The 18,838-nt window shown below is 36.6% G+C and overlaps 1 protein-coding gene across 3 annotated transcripts in view; it reads left to right on the top strand.

Annotated features, from left to right (window-relative positions):
• NAV3 (neuron navigator 3) overlaps window positions 1–18,838 on the top strand; it is a 556,838-nt gene that overhangs the window by 499,504 nt on the left and 38,496 nt on the right. For 2 of the 3 annotated variants that reach the window (XM_036018646.1, XM_028532259.2), the window contains 5 exons: window positions 402–485; window positions 8,328–8,439; window positions 15,485–15,606; window positions 16,563–16,583; window positions 17,262–17,434. In XM_036018646.1, the coding sequence (XP_035874539.1) occupies window positions 402–485; window positions 8,328–8,439; window positions 15,485–15,606; window positions 16,563–16,583; window positions 17,262–17,434 (512 nt within the window). The remainder of the gene's footprint in view (window positions 1–401; window positions 486–8,327; window positions 8,440–15,484; window positions 15,607–16,562; window positions 16,584–17,261; window positions 17,435–18,838) is intronic. The other variant, XM_036018644.1, reaches the window with a different exon arrangement.

The raw sequence follows: 18,838 nt of genomic DNA, 5'->3' as shown, positions 1-18,838 counted from the left end.
GTAAAAATGAGGAACATTTGTCCATCGACTACTGTACTGACCTCTGTGTGGGCTTTAAGTCTAAAAGCTTGGCAACTCAGAGCTCTATTCAGTGTTTTATGTGTCAAACCCTCCAGGATGTGCAAGTTAGAAGGTGTCATTATTTGCAAAATGCCGTCCCCTTTCAGAAGGTGAACTCACTTTAAATGTCAAGAGACTAAAATACTGATTTTAAGCTGAAGTTTAAAAATAAAGGTTTGTGTTAATGGAGAGTCACCAGTGAAAGCTAACTATGATGGCCGTAGTGTTTAAAGAGACAGAATGCCTGATACGAAGCAGGCATATATGAAAAAGTGAGGCATTTTCATCTATCTGTATAAGTTTCTAATATTGAAAATGGGTTCCTTCCATTTTATTCACAGGCTCACCTTGTAGCAGCTTTTGAAAAGAGCTTAGGGAATATGACTGGCCGACTGCAAAGTCTAACCATGACAGCGGAACAAAAGGTATGTCCAGGCATCGCCATTGGGGCTTGAAATAAGACAGCGAGTTGCATAGGGTGTTTAAACACTACCTGAGATGCTGCTGCTTACAAATAACACTGCAGAGCATCCGTCCTGTACTAAGATGGAACAATGACAAGGTAATGCCTTTTCTTTTTGGATTTTAATTTAAGGACTTGTGATTCCTAGCTGTCCATACTGGGATACAACACACACACACATGTATGCACATACTGTTCTTTCCAAGCAATCTACTGTTTTACCCCTGGCTGCAGCTATTAAAAGAATGCCAGATATTAAGAAAGAGAAATAACTGTAGAGGAGGAGAGCTAGAATGTTTAGGAACAACTTATTATGTGGTTGACAAGAATTGCACTTGGATACCAATTGTCACAAATGCCATGCAGAAAACCATGAAGTGGGCCTGCAACAGACATTAGGGTTCTAAAAACTAAGGGCTTTGAGTTACAGCTTCTCTGGGACAAGGGAAGATCCTGTGTAAAAAGGACTAGTTGGCATCTGGGGATGCTGTCTTTTAAATAAAGTTAAATTATACCACTTAAAAAAAAGGGAAGGATTTTATGAAGTAGAAAAAGGAATGCTAAAAAGAAAGAAAAGGAGGGAAGGAAGGAAGGAAGGATTTAGTTCACAAAGCCAACAGTATCAAAAATTCCACACTTTCTAGAAACAACCTGGACACTTTGATAACCAGTCACTTATCTCTCTGCCATTAGCTTGGTGACCCTAACCTAAATCTTTGGATGAATCAGAGACACGTAAAGTCTCTAAAATTGTATGGATTTTTAAAACTGCATATGTGGATACTATGAGCAAATGCCTACAGTTTTCATCTAATTCTCAAAGAAATCCGTAGTCTAAAAGATTTTGGATATTTTCAGAATCACTACCTATATCTCTCTATAGGGATGGCTTCAATTTTGTATTGAGTTCTGTCAAGTACGTCATTAGATTTAAAGAACTAGCATGTATTATCAAGTTGTGTCAGTTTACCAGTTTTTAAGTTAAAAAAAAAAAGAAATGAAGAGCCCAATTAAACCAAAAGAGAAAATCAAGTAGTCCTATGATTGCCTGGTACAAATAACAAACTGTATTCTACTTGCCTTTATCTTCCATTCTCCTGTTTCAAAGATATCTCCTACCCAAGAAAGAGAACACTCTCTGTCCCTGCCAAACCTGTTCTGCACAGGAAGACAACAAAGTCATTTTGAGTGCATAAATTTTATCTTAATCTTTTTTGGGGTGGGGGTTACCATTTCCTACTTCACTATGTAACATAAGTAGTCAGCAGATATAACTACAAGGCCTTTTACAGCAGCCGAATAGAAAAGAATATAAACGTTAGAGTCCAGTGGCCTTAAGTGTGAATCTCAGTGGGATCTCTTTAGATTAAACTGCAGAATCTTTCTTTTCTTTCTCAAATTCTTCATTTCAAATTGGGAATTAAACAACTTTGTAGAATCATTATGAGGAGTAAGTGGGATGCTATAATAGTTTCACATGCAGTGGATATTCAACAAAGATTACCTTCCTTTATGTTTTTCTTTTTTCCCCTTTAAAAATGTAAGAGAAACATTCATCAATGGCCATGTGCCAGGCACATTGCTGGAAATTTTTAAGTTAAAATTAATATATCTCCCCCATATTTCCTTCAACTCTTTATTTGTAAGTAAAATCTCATAGAAATTGGAAAAATATGCTTGTTTGTTAATTTATAATGCCTATGAACAATGCCTGAATATGCTAAAATATATCTCCATAATACCAGGACTCTTACAATTATGTGCACATTATCCTTAAATAATGCTAAATCTATTACATTGTCTCAGGAGTTATCATAATGTCTAAAATTGCCCTCACCATTTTTTTAACTGATTGCCCTTCTAATTGCAAGGTGTACACACAACACATTAGTAACTAGTTTGCTTTATTAATCTGAGATTTATAACTTGCCCATTTCCCGGCGGTTTTGAGATTCTTATAAAATTAATTGCAGTATGCTCTAGCACAACTCAGGGACAGGCTCTGGTGAAACCCAGCAGACGAATGTGTTTAACAAGATGCCTGAGCCCGTGCAGTTACTGCCGCCAGGCACTGAGCTGCACTGCATGTCAAGGACACGGAGGCACAAAGGAGGCTGCTTGGCATCTTTAGTTCTCATTCTCTGACCAGAAAGAACGTAATTTAGATCGAAGAGACAAACTTTTTGCCACTGAATTCAAGAACAAATGTATCGGCAAGTTTCTCAAATTGAGGTCACAGAATAACAAAAGACAAAATCACTGTTCAAATAGGCATTTCTCTAAAAGCTGAGGGCATAACATTTAATCACATTTCAGTAAAGCCATTTCTTCAGGGAGCTGAGATAAAAGGGTATATTGCTCTCTGGTGATCCAACAATCCTGAGGAAATGATTAGAGAATTTAGAGAAGAGGTTTTGAAACTGTGTTCCTGGAGTTCCAAGGTTTGTTCATTGTCCATTTAGTCATTCGCCCAAGTTATACTGGATTTCTGCTGTATGTGAGGTAGGTACTATTCTAGCTACTGAGAATTCAGTATGGAGATAAATATACATTCATACATATGTGTGTGTGTGTATATATATATATATATATATATATATATATATATATATATATTCATATCCATGCACACATTGTTTGTATCCTATTTTTCCCCCCTGCTTGGAGCTTTCATTTTTTTTTTAATTTTTTATTGTTACTCAATTACAGTTATCCCCATTTTCCCCTATTGCTCTCCTATAACTGGTTATAATGTAAGATAAAATTTATGTTCTAGTAGGTGACAGACTAAATAAAAATAGGGCTAAAACATATAAGATTTTAGGTGAAGATAAGCAGCACTGACAAACTGAAAGCTGGGAATGCGCATACTGGGAGCAAGAGTGAGGTAGAATGCTAACCCCTAAGGGAACAAAGGCCACAGTGCTGACTTGCTCTTGGTTACTTTCTTAATAGAGAAACTAAACAAGGACTGAAGTCCAAGTCTTCTGGCTTGTTATGGCTTCCAAGTGTGATTTTCACAGTTAGATGGTAGTAATAGTCTGAAAAATATAACAAAATTTCAGTTTTAGACCCAAATCACTCCCCTGAATAGTGTCCTAAAATTGTTCCTTGTTTCCAGAAGTCAAGTCACACTATCTTTCTTGCCAAATTCATGTGCCAGAACACTGCTTTTATCCACTTTTAGCCTGGTAAGAAAGAAAAACACATGTATGAATAATTCAGGAAGCAGGACACTTGGGGAACAATTAGAATACAACAGCGCTGCGACCTGAGCGTTCGTTCTCACAGGGGACCGTTGTATCTCCACACTGCTTTCAGAGCAGATGTGGCACAGAGAAGCCTCCTCAGGCTCTGGGAGGATGGAGATCATCTCGGGGGACATGGAGGACTATGTCATACAGGAAGGAGCAGCATCAGTGTGAGAATCCAGGAGGGAAATAATCCAGGAGACATCAAGGGGAAAAGCAGGAATACGGAGGGAAATGTGGAGCTAAAGCTAATGCAACACTGTGGTGATGGCCAGAGGGGAAGGGAGGTAGAGGGAGGTGGAAGTGGGCAAAGGGGGATTAAGTGGAGGCAGAAAGACACTTGATTTTGGGTGTTGAGCCCCTTAGGCAGTGTGCAGATGATGTTTTATTGAGTTGTACATTTGCGACCTATATGGTTTTATTAACCAATGCCACCCCAATAAATGCAATAAAAATAATTAAATAAAAATTTTTTAAAAGATGCCTAAATAATCTGGTCATATGAAAAAACAAGGAGCCACTCAAAGGTTTTTGATGGTAGACTAACCAATAAAGGTTAGTTAATGAAAATCAACCTAGCAGCATTTCCCAGTAGTTTAACTGCATTCTCTAATAGCCACTGGAAGAGCACATGTTATATAATAGTAAGTCTAGAAGTAGGATATCTGTCAATAATGCTAGCTGGAGGGTGAAATGATCTCTAGGAATTGCCCTGTACTAAGGTAAGGCTTAACATGTTGTGATAGTGACATAGTTTGATCAAGAATTATACCTGGATTTCAAATGGTTGTCCCTTTGCCAGCACTTCTCCACCAGGATTTTTTGACAGAATTAAGATAGAATGCCCTGAGGTTTCTATGATGTATGATGAAATAACTTCTTTCCTCTGTATCAAGATAGGTACTAGTCATGTTCCATATTTGTCAGGATTGAGGAAATGTCACTCAAATTACTGTTTAGAGCTTTATTTTCTTATAGAATGCCAGATGAGAAAGGCTACAAGACAAGTCAACAAAATGGCAAGAATTCTACAAATCTAGATTTGTATGATTTGCAAATCTACATTTTTATAGAACCACTGCTCAATTATTGCAAAATTACTAAAACTGTCCCTATACTAAAATTACTAAACTGTCCCTATTACTAAAACTGTCAGTTCCCTATAGCTGTAGTGCTGCCGGGAATTAGAACATATGGTACGGTGGGCCAGGCTGGTCTTGTTAGCAGGTCAGAGCCCACCAGGATTGTCTTTGGTGTGAGCGCTGGTAGTGTGATGCTGATCCTTATGTTTCCTAGGGTTTGCCCTTCCTTACCTCTGTGAAACCACTTTTTTGGGCAACTAGATAAATAGAAATGTAAACCTTAAAAATGAGAAAATTCAAAGCCACATCTTTGGAAATAGCTAACAATTGAGTAATGAAAGTGGGTCTTGACATTAACTTCTCCAAGTTCACATTAAAATATTTTTTATCTAGAAGTGTTTTTAAATTTTTACTCAAGCCATAAAATATATTCTTTAGCATTTTATGGTACAGTTACTGGAATTTTTGAATTTTGTTCATTTAGTTAGAACCAGAGCTAGCCAAGTTCTTTCTGTAGAAAAATTCATAAGATCTCCTGGCACGATGGGGTGGGGGGAGTGGGATATGTTCAGAGAAACTAGAGCTCGATAGTGTCATATTAACTGAGTGTTGATGTGAGGAAACAAAAAACAGGTTTAGTAGAAAATTTTAATAGCCTGGCCTAGAAGATCAAGTTGGTTGATGAGAATTGTTGACAAATTTGTAGGATTTTCAACAAAGCCTGTGTCCAGGAAAGATTTGCAAAGATGTCAGACATAGTTAGAAAATTAGGTTGGAAAGAACATTAAGCAAGGCTTGTATTATAACACAATGTTTGATCATTTTATTTTGAAGCATTTCAAGTCTGCCTTCATGCCTTGTTTAGCCTCAGAGATATATACTCTGGGATTTGACACTGTCCATCTTCTTTTCCACAAGAAACTCTAAGGAAACACTGGAGTCTTACATAGTCAGGAGGTCTGGGGGTCATCATAATCTTGAATGGCTCCTCATACATAAATCAAATTTTATTTTTGGTTCTCAGGTTTTCAAATACCACTTGACCTTTAAGGGTGAGGAAAGATATTTAAAGCAAAAGGGAAAATCATATGGAAAAACACAGAGAAAGGTGTTTCTAGTTGGAGCGATGGTGAAAGTGGATCTCAGCTGAAATAAGAAAGAAGGAATTTTTGCATATATGGAGAATTAACTAGTTCAGGCTTGAAAAGATTTTCAATGTAGAACTTAACTATATTTTTTAATTAAAGAGCATGGGATCTTTTATAGGTGCTTGCTTACACTTATAAAGCTGTCCTAAAAAATTACTAATATGAATTTGCCTAAACTAATATATTCACAGATATGATTTTTCCCAAGTTCTATAATGACAATTTTTCTTCTCTAGCTTTTCTCTTTTTGGGTTTGTTGTGTCACGCTGCATAACAACCAGCTCACTAATATCTCTTTTTATAAAAATTCTTAATATTAGAAAGTGATCATTCTTCTATCTCATATTGAACACCACTTTCTGAAAAAGCAACATCCCTGAACATTACACTCCTAATCTTTTAAAAATGTTTCTAGATGAGATTTCTCTAGAAAAGATTAAAGTTTTGACACTGAAATAAGTCAGCTAACTCATAAAGTTAAGCAAAAATTTTCAGACATTTGCATAAGATCCCATTTCCATTTTCCTCTTTAAACCTAAAGCCAATGCTTTAGCAGATTTTTAATTCACAGTCCAAGCACTATTGACTTTAAATTCAAAGATAAAAATCTGATTTGTATTAATATTTAACATGTATCTCAGTCTATAGATTATAAAATTACCAAATTATGTGATTCATTAAGTAGGCACCATAGATATCTTTTTGTGAATCAATTCCTGGTAAGAGCAGAATGAATTTTCAGTAAATGTAATCTCTCTGGGTAGATACATTTTAAGTGGACAGGAAATTAAATTTTGGTAAACATTCTGTGACTTGTTGGGCAAGGACAGACTGTAAATAGAACTTAGAGAGACTGGGAAATTCTGATGAATTAGGTCTGAATTTTGCGTATAATATTGGAAACTTTCCATGAACTTGATCTTCTTCTTCTTGATAAATAAATGCAAGTGAAATTATAGTCAAGTATTTGAAGACCCATCTGTGAATCCAGGGGGCTGCATTTTCATTATGACAGCCTTTAACTTTTAAGCTATTAGAGGTCTATAAAAGGTTTTGTTTTTAAATAAAATCTGTCACCTGTTAGAGATATGTCAGATACCTAATGAAAATAGATACAGGGTGTACCAGGTGTCTGTTCTAAACCTGAATATTATTTCAGTTAGCATTGTCTATTACCTTTTTAAGTGTGTAAGATTCCCATGTATGAAGCAGTTCCCTACAAAGGCAGTAGTTATGATCCTACTTTTTTGTGTGCTGTCTGGGAGGCCCCTAGGAGGGTTAAATATTTACCATGGAATGAAAAACTCATGCCTGATTCTTTGGCTTTCTGCCAGAGATGCTAGAGAAAATGATGAATGGCAAACACATTACTGAGGAATTCTCTGTCTGAGAGGCTGAGAGGGATTCCAATGTTTAGGAATGCCATCATGGCCAAGAGGATGTTGCTTGTTTTTGAGCTTCTGATGGAAATATTGCGTCTGCTGACAAAGTACCCTCATTGTTTTTTTTTTTTTTTCTTTGTTTTCTTATCTTTCTCATGGTGAGCCATTTCCAGCACAAAGATTTTCCTTGGGACATATCTTAAAATTACCTAAATTCAGAAATTACATGTTTTATAAAAATCTATTTTTTTGGTCATTTAACTACTATTTAAGGACTGGATATTACACAAATTTCTATTCACTTTTTAAAAATTCCTATGTTGCTTTGGCTTGGTGAAATTGAGTTTATACAAGGAATTTTATTGGATGAAAAGTATCAGAATCTAAGATGAACTTGATATGCCAGCAGAGTTTAATAAGATTACACTTAATAGGAATGAGTTATGGACAAGTTCCAGGTTTTATACTTGAATGTAAAGAATTCATCCGCAAGTGCAAACCACAGGAGACAAAATCTGCAGTCACTTATTTGACAGAAACTCAGGGTCCCCAGTTGACAGGAAAGGCAATCTGGTGCACCAGAGCATACTGATGTCCAATTATGTGGTGTGACCACAGATAGTGTTAAGGGTTTGATATAAAATAAGCAATGCATTATCATGCTTTGCATTGTACTGGTCAGCTCTGGGCGTCACCCTTTGAGAAGAATAAAGACTATTCACATCGTATTTATAAGAAAATAACCAAGAAAAAAATTTAATTTTCATTTACATTTGACTAAGAAGTTGGTAGATACAGCTTGACAAGATCAGCCAACTACCCCAATCTCCCAGGACATTAGTATGACATGAAATCAAACCATTTGATAGTGAATTTTGAACAACAGGGGCGGTTAGCTTTTCTCTTTAGGTATTAAAGCTTCTAAATTGTTTGTTTCACAGGAGTCTGAACTCATAGAACTAAGAGAAACCATTGAAATGCTGAAGGCCCAGAACTCTGCTGCCCAAGCAGCCATTCAGGGAGCGCTGAATGGTCCTGATCACCCTCCCAAAGGTATACTTAGAAATATTGCCATTTTGCATCCAATATAGTAGTCATCTACTTTATTTACTAATTGGAAAAAAGCTGCGTTTACTTAGTGATGAGTAATTTGGTGTTAATGAAGTCATTATCATTCTCAAAATTTAAGAACAGTTACTTTCATTATCAAATAATTTTTAAATTGACCTTGGGGAATTGACCTCTATAGTTACCATACTTTTCAGACTATAAGATGCACTCCCCCCCCCAAATTTGGGAGGACCTGGGGTGTGTCTTATAGTCCTAATGGCTAGTAAATGTAGTTTACATTTACATTGGTGAAATATTATGTTATTTATGTTATTAAATATTTTACCACATTTTTTGCTTCAAAAATTTTTCCCTATTTTTCTCCTCTAAAACCTAGGTGTGTCTTATAGTCCTAAAAATATGGTATACACACATTTCTCTTCACTTGATTTGGTGAAGGTGGGGATGAGTGGTTGGTTAATACATTCATATCTGACATCCACCAAAGAGCAAACTCAATAAGGAGGATGAAAGTCTAGCTCTCTATAAAAAATAAAATCAAAATACAAAGTAATAGGTATGAGGAGCAATTCATCCTAGGGGTGAGGGCAATGAAAAGGTTCACTTCCTGTAGAGAATTTTAAAACAGTGAGAAAATGGACTAAAAGTTGTTGTGCTTTTCATTATTACTATGTTTTAACAATTCTAAACAATGACAAAATAATTTTCCCTGCCACCACACTCACCCCACCCCTTAGTTTCCCACTGAAGATAATGCTCTATATTAATCTCTTGTTTCTTTTCTTTACACAAGTTCTACTTATTCATGTTCTAAATCTTTTCAATAGCATTCAGTATGCTCACTTATTTACCAGTTTAAAAATGCTTTCCTAAACTCCAAAAGCCTGTCACCTCTGTTCCCATTTCCAGATGAATTTTGGGAAGTTCTTATGGAATCTTTCAATGTCTTCAGCAGCCAGTTGTACCACTGGAGTGTTGTTTTTCTTCCCACCACTCCATCAAAACTGTTCTCTTCAGGATCAATAATGACTTGTACAACATTAAATCCAGTAAAACATTCTAAATTCTTACTGCATTTGACATGTTAACAGCATTTTATATTAATGCCTATTCCTTCCTACTTGAAGAATTCATTTTTTCCTAATGTTCATGACATCCGCATTCTTAGTTTTTCCTCTGCTTCTTTAAATCTCTTTCAAAGTTTCTTTTGTAGACTCAGTCACTTGTATCCATTTGTTAATTGTTGGTATTTCTAAAAAGCTGAGTAGTCCTCAGCTTTCTTCCATTATGGCATTTTACATTATGATTCTCTCCATCTTGCCTAACATTTTGTACAAACTCAACTAGTGTTCTAGCTTTAGTTATCTTCTATGTGTTGACAACTGTCAGGTCTATCTCTTCAGTCTAGGCTCATCTCCTGAGTTCCACATCTGCATATACAGCTGTCAATGAGGGAACTCCATCTGGTTATCTTTGAATGTTCATGTGTCCCCTTTAACTCAACGTCTCCAAATCGGACATTGTCATCTCCCCTGTCAGATCTGCTGTGCCATCAGTGTTCCTTGCCTCAGAAAATGGCACCTTTCATTATCGCCAGAAATCTATATCCCACTTATAAATCCTCTCTCCTCACTCAGAAAATTGCCAAGTTTTATTGATTCTACCCCTTGAATATCTGTTGGATCTTTTCTCTTTTCTCTGATCCTACTATACACACCTGTTATCTCTTCCCTGAACCATGGCCAGAAACACCTACAGCCATCCTGCCCATCACCTTAACATCACTTTACCTCATTCTTCACACTGAGAATAGAGCAATTGTCCAACAACATATGTGCACATGTGCGTGCATGTGTGTGTCCATCCCATATTGCCTTTAGGATGAAATACAAACTCCTTAACCAGACATAATCTCTCTTCATCAGCTTCATTTATTCAGCAAATATTGATAGGTGACTACTTATGTGCTAGATGCTGTGCTAGACCTTATATCTTATTTTTTGCACATTGCATATTTTACATTTTGGCTACCCTGAATGTCTTCCAATTCTTTAAAATATTTTTATATATTCTGTTTATTCTGTTTGGAACTTTCTATCTTGTTTGTTCAGCATAAGAACTTTCTGAAGCCCTGGCTGGCGCAGCTCAGTGGATTGAGCGCAGGCTGGGAACTAAAGTGTCCCAGGCTTGATTCCCAGCCAGGGTACATGCCTGGGTTGCAGGCCATAACCCCCAGCAACCTCACATTGAAGTTTCTCTGTCTCTCTCTATCTCCCTCCCTTCCCTCTCTAAAAATAAATAAATAAAATCTTTAAAAAAATTTTAAAAAAAGAACTTTTTGAGACCTTGCAATAAGCAGCCTAAAGCATGCCTCCTTGACCCTTAAACTGGATGAGGTACTCCTGTGATGTATTTCTGGAGATAACTCTACTTCCCTTATCAAAATTTGCCTTATACTTTGGTCCCTTAATTTGTTTAATGTTCTGTCTTTTCTGATCTATGGTAGGGCAGTTTGTTTTTTAATCCTAGTGGCTATGACAATGCATTGCCTGTAAAAGGGGGTTATTCAATTTTTATAGAAAAAGAATAATATAATTTAAAATATTTTAATTTAAATTTTAGGAAAACAGTTATATAAACTGAGACATACTTAAATTGAAAGACAAAGTAGTTCTCTAGGGACTACTTCTGTTAAGAATTTAGCAACTTTCCATGTGGGGGAGTTGACTTATATGCCGCATGGAAAATTACTGCATATTTAAAGCTTATCTTACAGCTATAATAAAGCAGCTTATGTTCTAAATCTTCATGTTGTAAATAGGTCCAGAAGGGATTTAAAAAGGCTTAATCCTTTCTTTACCACAGTGCCAGTCACTGAAGTAAAACTTTCTGGAAGATTTCCTTTTATCTTAGGCAACAGGTAGCTTAACGTATCCACTGGAATTAAAAAATAGGAATTCCTTTGCTCAAAAATGTGGAAGGGGTGCCTAATGTAAACAAACTGATAACAGTTATTTTAAAAATTGGATAAGAAAGATTAAAAATCATTTTATAAGATTTAAAACTAACAAAAATAATTATAAAGTGTTGGTTGTATATAGGATATTTAGATTGTTTTCTAAAATATTAAAACTCAATATTTGATTGAGGGAACACAAAATGTTGCTTACTATATTGACCAGTGGGATAAAATGGAGACATTAAATAGTCAATTAGATTTATTATGTATCTTTCCTTGGGTTATTAAGGTGACTGTATAGGGTATAAATTTGCACTATTAAATAACATTGATATTTGGTTTTTGAGGCCTTTAAAACCTTTCTTTCAGGTAAAGTTTTATCATGTGATCTTAAGATACATGTTTGGAGTAAGGCAGCACTTTTACAGACAGCTCGAACTGCGGCAAAATTGCACAGCAGTCCTAAAGTGACATCACCTTTGTGTTTCTCCCTATTTATACATCATGTTTATTTATGCACCTTGATACATAGTAGCAATCTATAATAGGCTGCATTTAGTTATTTATTCACAAACATTGTTTGGGCATCTGCTATGCATTAGGTACTGTTTTTGATCTTGTGACACAAAGATATAAAAAAAGAGCCAGTGCACTTGAGGGCTTGCAGTCCACTTTAACAAAGGGCAATTTATGTATATCATGTATAACAGCCATGGCTTTGTAACAACGTAATGGCTGTAAGCCTGAAAGGTAGAGGAAATGGAAAATTTTATTTATAATTTTTGAAATCCACTGTTGTTTTTTAAGTTACTACCTCTGTGCATAAACATGGAATAGTTTTTCCTTCAGATATACCAAGTACAATTTGACAAAACATGTATTAAGTCGAGGGCAACAGTAATAATTTTTAAGAGTATTCAGCAAACGTAGTTGTGTCGAATGACTAATAGGAATAAATTTATTCAACAAGTACTTATAGTTACCTACCACATGCGATGCACTCTATATAAGGGCCCAAATATAAAATGGTAAACAATACGGACTTAGTCTTAGTCTCCATCAGTTTTTAGTCTGTAGGAGAACAGAAAATACACAATTATTGTGATCATTGGTGTAGCTGAAGGTGCATGCCCAAGTAGTTTTATGCTCTAAAATAGATGAGAATAAGTGTCACAGAGAATGAGGACTCCAGGGTACCTGCTAGGGGTGGCAGAGTCAGGAATGCCTTTCCCAGATAGCAATGCTTAAGGAGAGGTCCAAGGAGAAGAATTGTACCAAGTAATACTGCACAATAAATATCTATAGAGGAACACTTGAGACGGGCCTTGAGACAGAAAATTGATTAGTGCCTTTACGAAACTTACACAAGAAAGGTAATGAACAGAGGTCAAAGAAATAGATCCAGGTTGGAAAGGTCAGTACTGACCAAATTACTGAGGAACAGCTGGACTATAGGTAGGAGCTGAAATGGGTTTTGTCTCTATCAAAATGGGACTTGGTTGAAAAGTCTTAAGCAAGGGAGGGAAGATGCAGTTTTTTCTTTCAAAAAGTTTCCCAGCCACTGTGTGCAGAGTGGTTTGAGGGTGAGTAGGTTGGACAGCTACTGTTGCTGGAGAGCAGGCAGGCAGGGAGGTAGTTCCAAGTGGGGCAGTGGCGGCACAAAGGGCGGGAAGCGGAAAACGGGTGCAGGGACAAACTCGTACTGACACGCCCACTTCTCCCGATTCGTGCGCTCACTTGGTCAACCAAACTTTACCTTACTCTGTGATGTTCCGTGTCCTGAATCAAATACTTAAAGCACAAGAAAGGAGTTGTTAGAGAAAAATAAAGGACATTATCTGCATTCTAAGGTATTGCTGAAATTATGCCTTTGCCAAACTTTATTGGAAATAGAGTCACACTTAAATGCAGTACCTCCAAAGACTACTTTTGACCTATGATTACAAAAATGTGCCTATCTTTTTGAAATGGGGAATTAATCAAAGTCAAATACAATTTATTATCTGGATGTAATAAAAGTCTGGGATATGTTAATGCTTAATACATCTGCTCTATTTGTGAAAGTCAGTTATTAGGGGAAAACTAGCAAAACTACATCTTGTATGGAAAAACTTATAGTCAACCACAGCATATATTTACTACACAAATAAATACCTATACACGTTTTTTTGAGTATTCATATAACCTCCATATTAGTTGATTAAGAGATACTATGTTCATATTGTTGAAGATATATATATATCCACCTTGATTTAGCTTTTGGCATTGATAATATTTTTGGCAGCAAAACGTTAAATATTCTCATTAATTTTTTTCTTTTATTGATTCTAGAGGGGGGAAGGGAGGGGAAAAGAGAGGGAGAGAAACATTGAAGAGAAACATCGATCAGTTGCCTCTGGCACACACCCCAACTGGATACCAGATTCACAGCCCAGGCATGTGCCCTGATGGGGTCAAAAAGGTGACCTTTTAGTTTGGAGGGCAATGCCCAATCAACTGAGCCACACTGGCCATGGCTGTTATCATTGATTTTTAAATTTCTTTTAAGAGACCATACTCTAGGGATTCTGAAAAATAGCTCTAGTTTTTCCCTCCTATAAAATTTGTCAGCATGTTATTATCTCAGTGGAAAAGTAGAAGTGCTTATTGGTATGTATGTATACGAGTGTAAGGATGGAGATATGTATAAATATATTATTATACACCCAAATGTATACTCACTTATTATTTGTTTTGAAAGTAACCATTTACAGTTTCACTGCCATGGGTCATTTCATTGATGAATAAATCAGCCAACTGGAAAGCTTTGATTTTGTGTTATTATTTCTATGGAGGCATCTTGACAGCCATATAGTAATATCCAGCATCTTATAAGTTCCACTTTTTTTTTTACTAGGCTTCAGTAAGGTCAATTAAACATAGTAATATAAATAGCCTAAAAACAGATTTGACCTTAAAAATAATTTTATAAACTCTTAGTGTCTCCACTAACACTTAATATCAGTTCACCATAGGTACATGCAATTTTAATTTCAGTTTTACTTTTAATAACTATAATGAAACTTATAAGCTGATTGCATGAAGTAAATCAATATCTTCAAATGGTGGTTAAATATAAAAATGCTCTCCTCTAACCAGAGAAGCACCACCTGCTTTGTGGAGACAGAGATGATGCATACATGGCCATTAGCACAGCAGACATTGGAATCAGTCCAGTCTCTGGTTGGCTTCGCTGATTTTCTGCTAAGGGACTATGGGAAAATTACATTTAGTGATTAAACTCATTTCAGCGCTTTACTTAAAGATTCAAATTAGATGCTCTGGAGCAAAGTAATCACAGAGTAAAAGCTAGGCTTTATTATTGCCTGTTGTTATTGTTACTGTCACATTGTCCCAAGTCATCGACAGGAATTAGGGGTGTGATGGAATGTTTTCTGTTTAATTCACAAACAATTCACAATCTACCCATACTCTCTTGCTCTTAAAGCTCTTCCCTCTCGCCTCTCCGACCTTGCTGAAGTCACTTAACCTCTCTGCACTTTAGCTGCTCCTCTGTTCTGTGAGATGAGGTGCTTAGGTGATTTCCCAGGTTTGTTTTGGCTCTAACGTGGTATGATTCTATGAAGTGGAAAGTTAATATACTTGGCTTCAGTAACTTTATTTAAAGTACAAATATTAAGAAGACACAATTCCCACGCTCTTATGAGTTTCCATTTCCTCCTTGGAACTAATCATTTGAAATAAATCATTTTGGAAGCACAGTTTGATCCAGGTATTCAGTAGAATTACTACCATAGCATTTTATTTCTGGACAAAACCCAGAACTCATTAAACCACCAGTGCTACAGACTTATATGAGATTCTCATTGCATCTTAATGCAGATAATCCAGTTAATTAAAGCAAATATGGTTGTCCTCTATTGCAGTTACTAAACCAAACTGCATTGAGATGATCTTGAAAGCCATGTTGACTTTTTCTTAGCAGATTGCCTCTCAGAAACCTACATTCTCGTTTGTTCAGAATTACACTCTTGATGAGCAAATGTGATTCTCTCTGTCTGTTGCTAGATCTCCGCATCCGAAGACAGCATTCCTCTGAAAGCGTTTCTAGTATCAACAGTGCCACCAGCCATTCCAGTATTGGCAGTGGCAATGATGCTGACTCCAAGAAAAAGAAAAAGAAAAACTGGGTAAGCCACCCTCCTTCATGTAATTCAAAGACTCATTACTGCACAGTGAGTCAAGCTTTCCCCTGTGGGGCTTTAGAGGCATGCAGCAGATTACAGAGTCTCTCTCATACAAGTGACAGCACCTCACTCGCTGCACTCCTCACCCAAGTCAGGAGGGCATGGTGCTGAAGAGCAGCTTTAGAGTTGGGGCTAAACTTGGGTGTGAATCCCTGATCAGCCACGTAGGACTTGGATCTTGGGCTGATTACTTCACCTTTGGCAGGACCTAAATTTTCTCATCTGAAAAACTAATACTGATTTTATGGAGTTGTTGGAAAAAAAATAACATCCATAAGTAGATGGCTTAGAGTAGGGGTTTATTTTGCAGATGAAAGTTGATGACTGATGATAATGATGATGAGGTGATGTTGATAATGCTGGTGATGATGGTGCGGAGATGATAGTAATGATGGTGATGGAGGAAGAGAAGAAATAGAGTTGGAAAAAAGGAGAAAAGAGACCTTGAATCTCCCCACCCCTCACATCAACAGGGCTTTAGGTGCAAAGTTTCACCTCATAAGAAATCAACTACCTGAATGTCCACTTTATTTTTCTTTACTAAGAGAATATAGCAGGAATATAGAAATGTACTTTAATGGAACTACAAGTTTGGATAGAGATATTTTTTATGATAATATTAAGCAATTGGTAAAAACTGAGGGGAAGATGCAAAAATGTTTAAAAACCATAAAGTGAAGAATTTCCTTTAATACTGTAAAACACAGGTAGATTTTTAAATAAGTACAACTGTTGATGAAATCCAAAACAGCTATCAGAGGATTTTACCAGAGTGCCTTCTATAAATAATGAAAGGAGTATTTTTTGTTTTAAAAAATGTTTATGCCTAATATTTTAAAATACTGATCAGCCTTCATTCCCTTGATTTGTAATTGCACACTCTTTCATGTTTCTGCAAGGTGAACTCTAGAGGAAGTGAGGTGAATATAAACCATGGACAATTTGGCATGCATCTATAGAAAATACCCTACCTTGGCATGAATGCTATTTATTTTGGCAGTAGGCTTTTATACCTTTTAAAAGAAGATTACCTTGTATGTCTTTTCTTTGTGTCTTTTCATTTTAATCTCAAATTTTAAAAAGAAGTAAAACCGTTTTCTGAACAGAGCTGTAGGGGATACCAATTCTGGTTTTGAATAGTATGGGGATTGAAAATTTGAATAGAAAACCACAGTTAATGAAGTGTTAGGTGAATTTGATTTAATTTTGCTTTTTAAGTTTATCCTGTCAGCAGGACATGACTTGATTGTAGTGCTAAAGTGGCCATTTAAAACAAATTGCCTTGAAGAGAGAAGCATTGGGAATAAAAATCCCTTCAAGGTACTTGGTTTTAAATGAGTGCTCTGACAGCCATGCCCTTGACCCTGCACTATTTAAAAGCCTCCCATGTTTGCGCTGCGCTGGATTAATACAAGAATAAAACAAAAACACAAAACACAGTATCATTGTTTTAGAGATACTGCGCTGCAACTGTTAATACCCTGCTTATCCGTACTGACCCCAGGCAGTGGCTAGGACGGCACCTGCAAACTAACGCCCCAAAGTAAAATCCTCTGAGTGCAAGTAGACAAGAAAGGTAATTTCTGTCCTTTTTTCAGCTGAGAAGTTCATTCAAACAAGCCTTTGGGAAGAAAAAGTCCACCAAGCCCCCTTCCTCACATTCGGACATTGAAGAGCTCACGGACTCGTCCCTGCCAGCCTCCCCCAAGTTGCCCCATAATGCCGGTGACTGTGGGTCGGCCTCCATGAAGCCCTCGCAGTCCGCCTCGGCGTAAGTCACTCCCTCTGCAGAATGCTGAAGCATTTCCCAAAACCAACCTGAGGCCAAGCCCATGCTTGTGTTCTAAATGTCATCGGGTTGTACTGCCAAACTGTCTCCAAGCCAGTCATTTTTAGACCTCCCTTAGAATGTCAGCGTTCGTTTCGCTTTTTCCATATATTAGAATTTGAGTGTCTCCTGATCTCATTCTCCAGCTTTTCTCAGTTATTATTCTCACTTCTTTTCACTTGCATTTGTCCATGTATCTGTCTAACTGTGCGTTAAATGCAGGTCACCCCTTGTCTGGCCACCAAAGAAACGGCAAAATGGCCCTGTGATCTACAAGCATAGATCCCGGTAAAATGGAGTGTGGTGCATGAACTGCAGAGACCCGGGTTCTAACCTAGGCCGTGTTCGCTTTTGCTTTTTCTAAAATTGCTCGCATGCATTTCAGCAGTAAAAAGCTCCTCTGTCTGTTTCTGAGGCAAAATTTAGTTTCCTAAAGCCAAACCACCATCCGCTTTTTTTAATTGTGTTAGATAACGTAGCATAGAGTTTTTATCGTCTCCCACTCTTTGAGGTGACAACAAAGCACACAACATTTGGAATGTAGAAACGTGCTCTGATAAGTCTCTTTGTTTTATATACTGTTTAAATCAAATTGCCTTTATGCCCATGGCAGTGACTAGCCTAGGACCATCATATTGAACAGGGCCACGAAGGACCCTTGTGCATCCTATGAAATGTACAGGCACTTGTACATCCCATGAAATTTCACAGCTTGCACAGGAAGGAAGAACACATGGCACTAACATTTTGTGACCAGCAACCTAGTCCTCACATTTTAAATGGAAATGATATTAGTTGTAACACAAATTCTTTTGACACATTTCCTACAAAGCTGTCCACAAAGCAACAACAACAACAACAACAAAACAACAGTAAGGATATAATGTATATAGCCTTTAAGCAGCCCTTACCTAGTCTTCTTTTATGGATTGAAATCTGTGATTTAGCCTCATTAACTGTGACCCCATGAATCAGCTGAGCCTAGCAGAAGGCTTACATAACACTCATCCATTATTTGAATGTGCAAAACTAATCTCTCTGATTTATTTTCTACAATATCTATGTTGAATTTTCATGGTACCTTGAAGCTGATATTGTGGCAAATAAGGTTATCCTTTGCATATATTTATAAAACAAGAAATCAATGTTTTAAGGATTTAATAACTTTGCTTTAAAAAAGAATATTTCATATGTTGCAAATAGAGATTTAAGTCCCTTAGAAAATGGTAGCATTAAATGTAGTATCACTATAAATCTTCAGCCCCATAAATATCAGCAACAAGAGAATTTTGAGGATCAGTTTATATACAGTAATAATAGACTGTTTCATACTTCAGAAAATGGGAA

This window comes from Phyllostomus discolor, chromosome 2, assembly GCF_004126475.2.
Source record: "Phyllostomus discolor isolate MPI-MPIP mPhyDis1 chromosome 2, mPhyDis1.pri.v3, whole genome shotgun sequence".
NCBI lineage: Eukaryota > Metazoa > Chordata > Mammalia > Chiroptera > Phyllostomidae > Phyllostomus > Phyllostomus discolor.
Note: the sequence above shows the minus strand (reverse complement) of the source record. Positions and strands in the feature narration are given on the sequence as shown.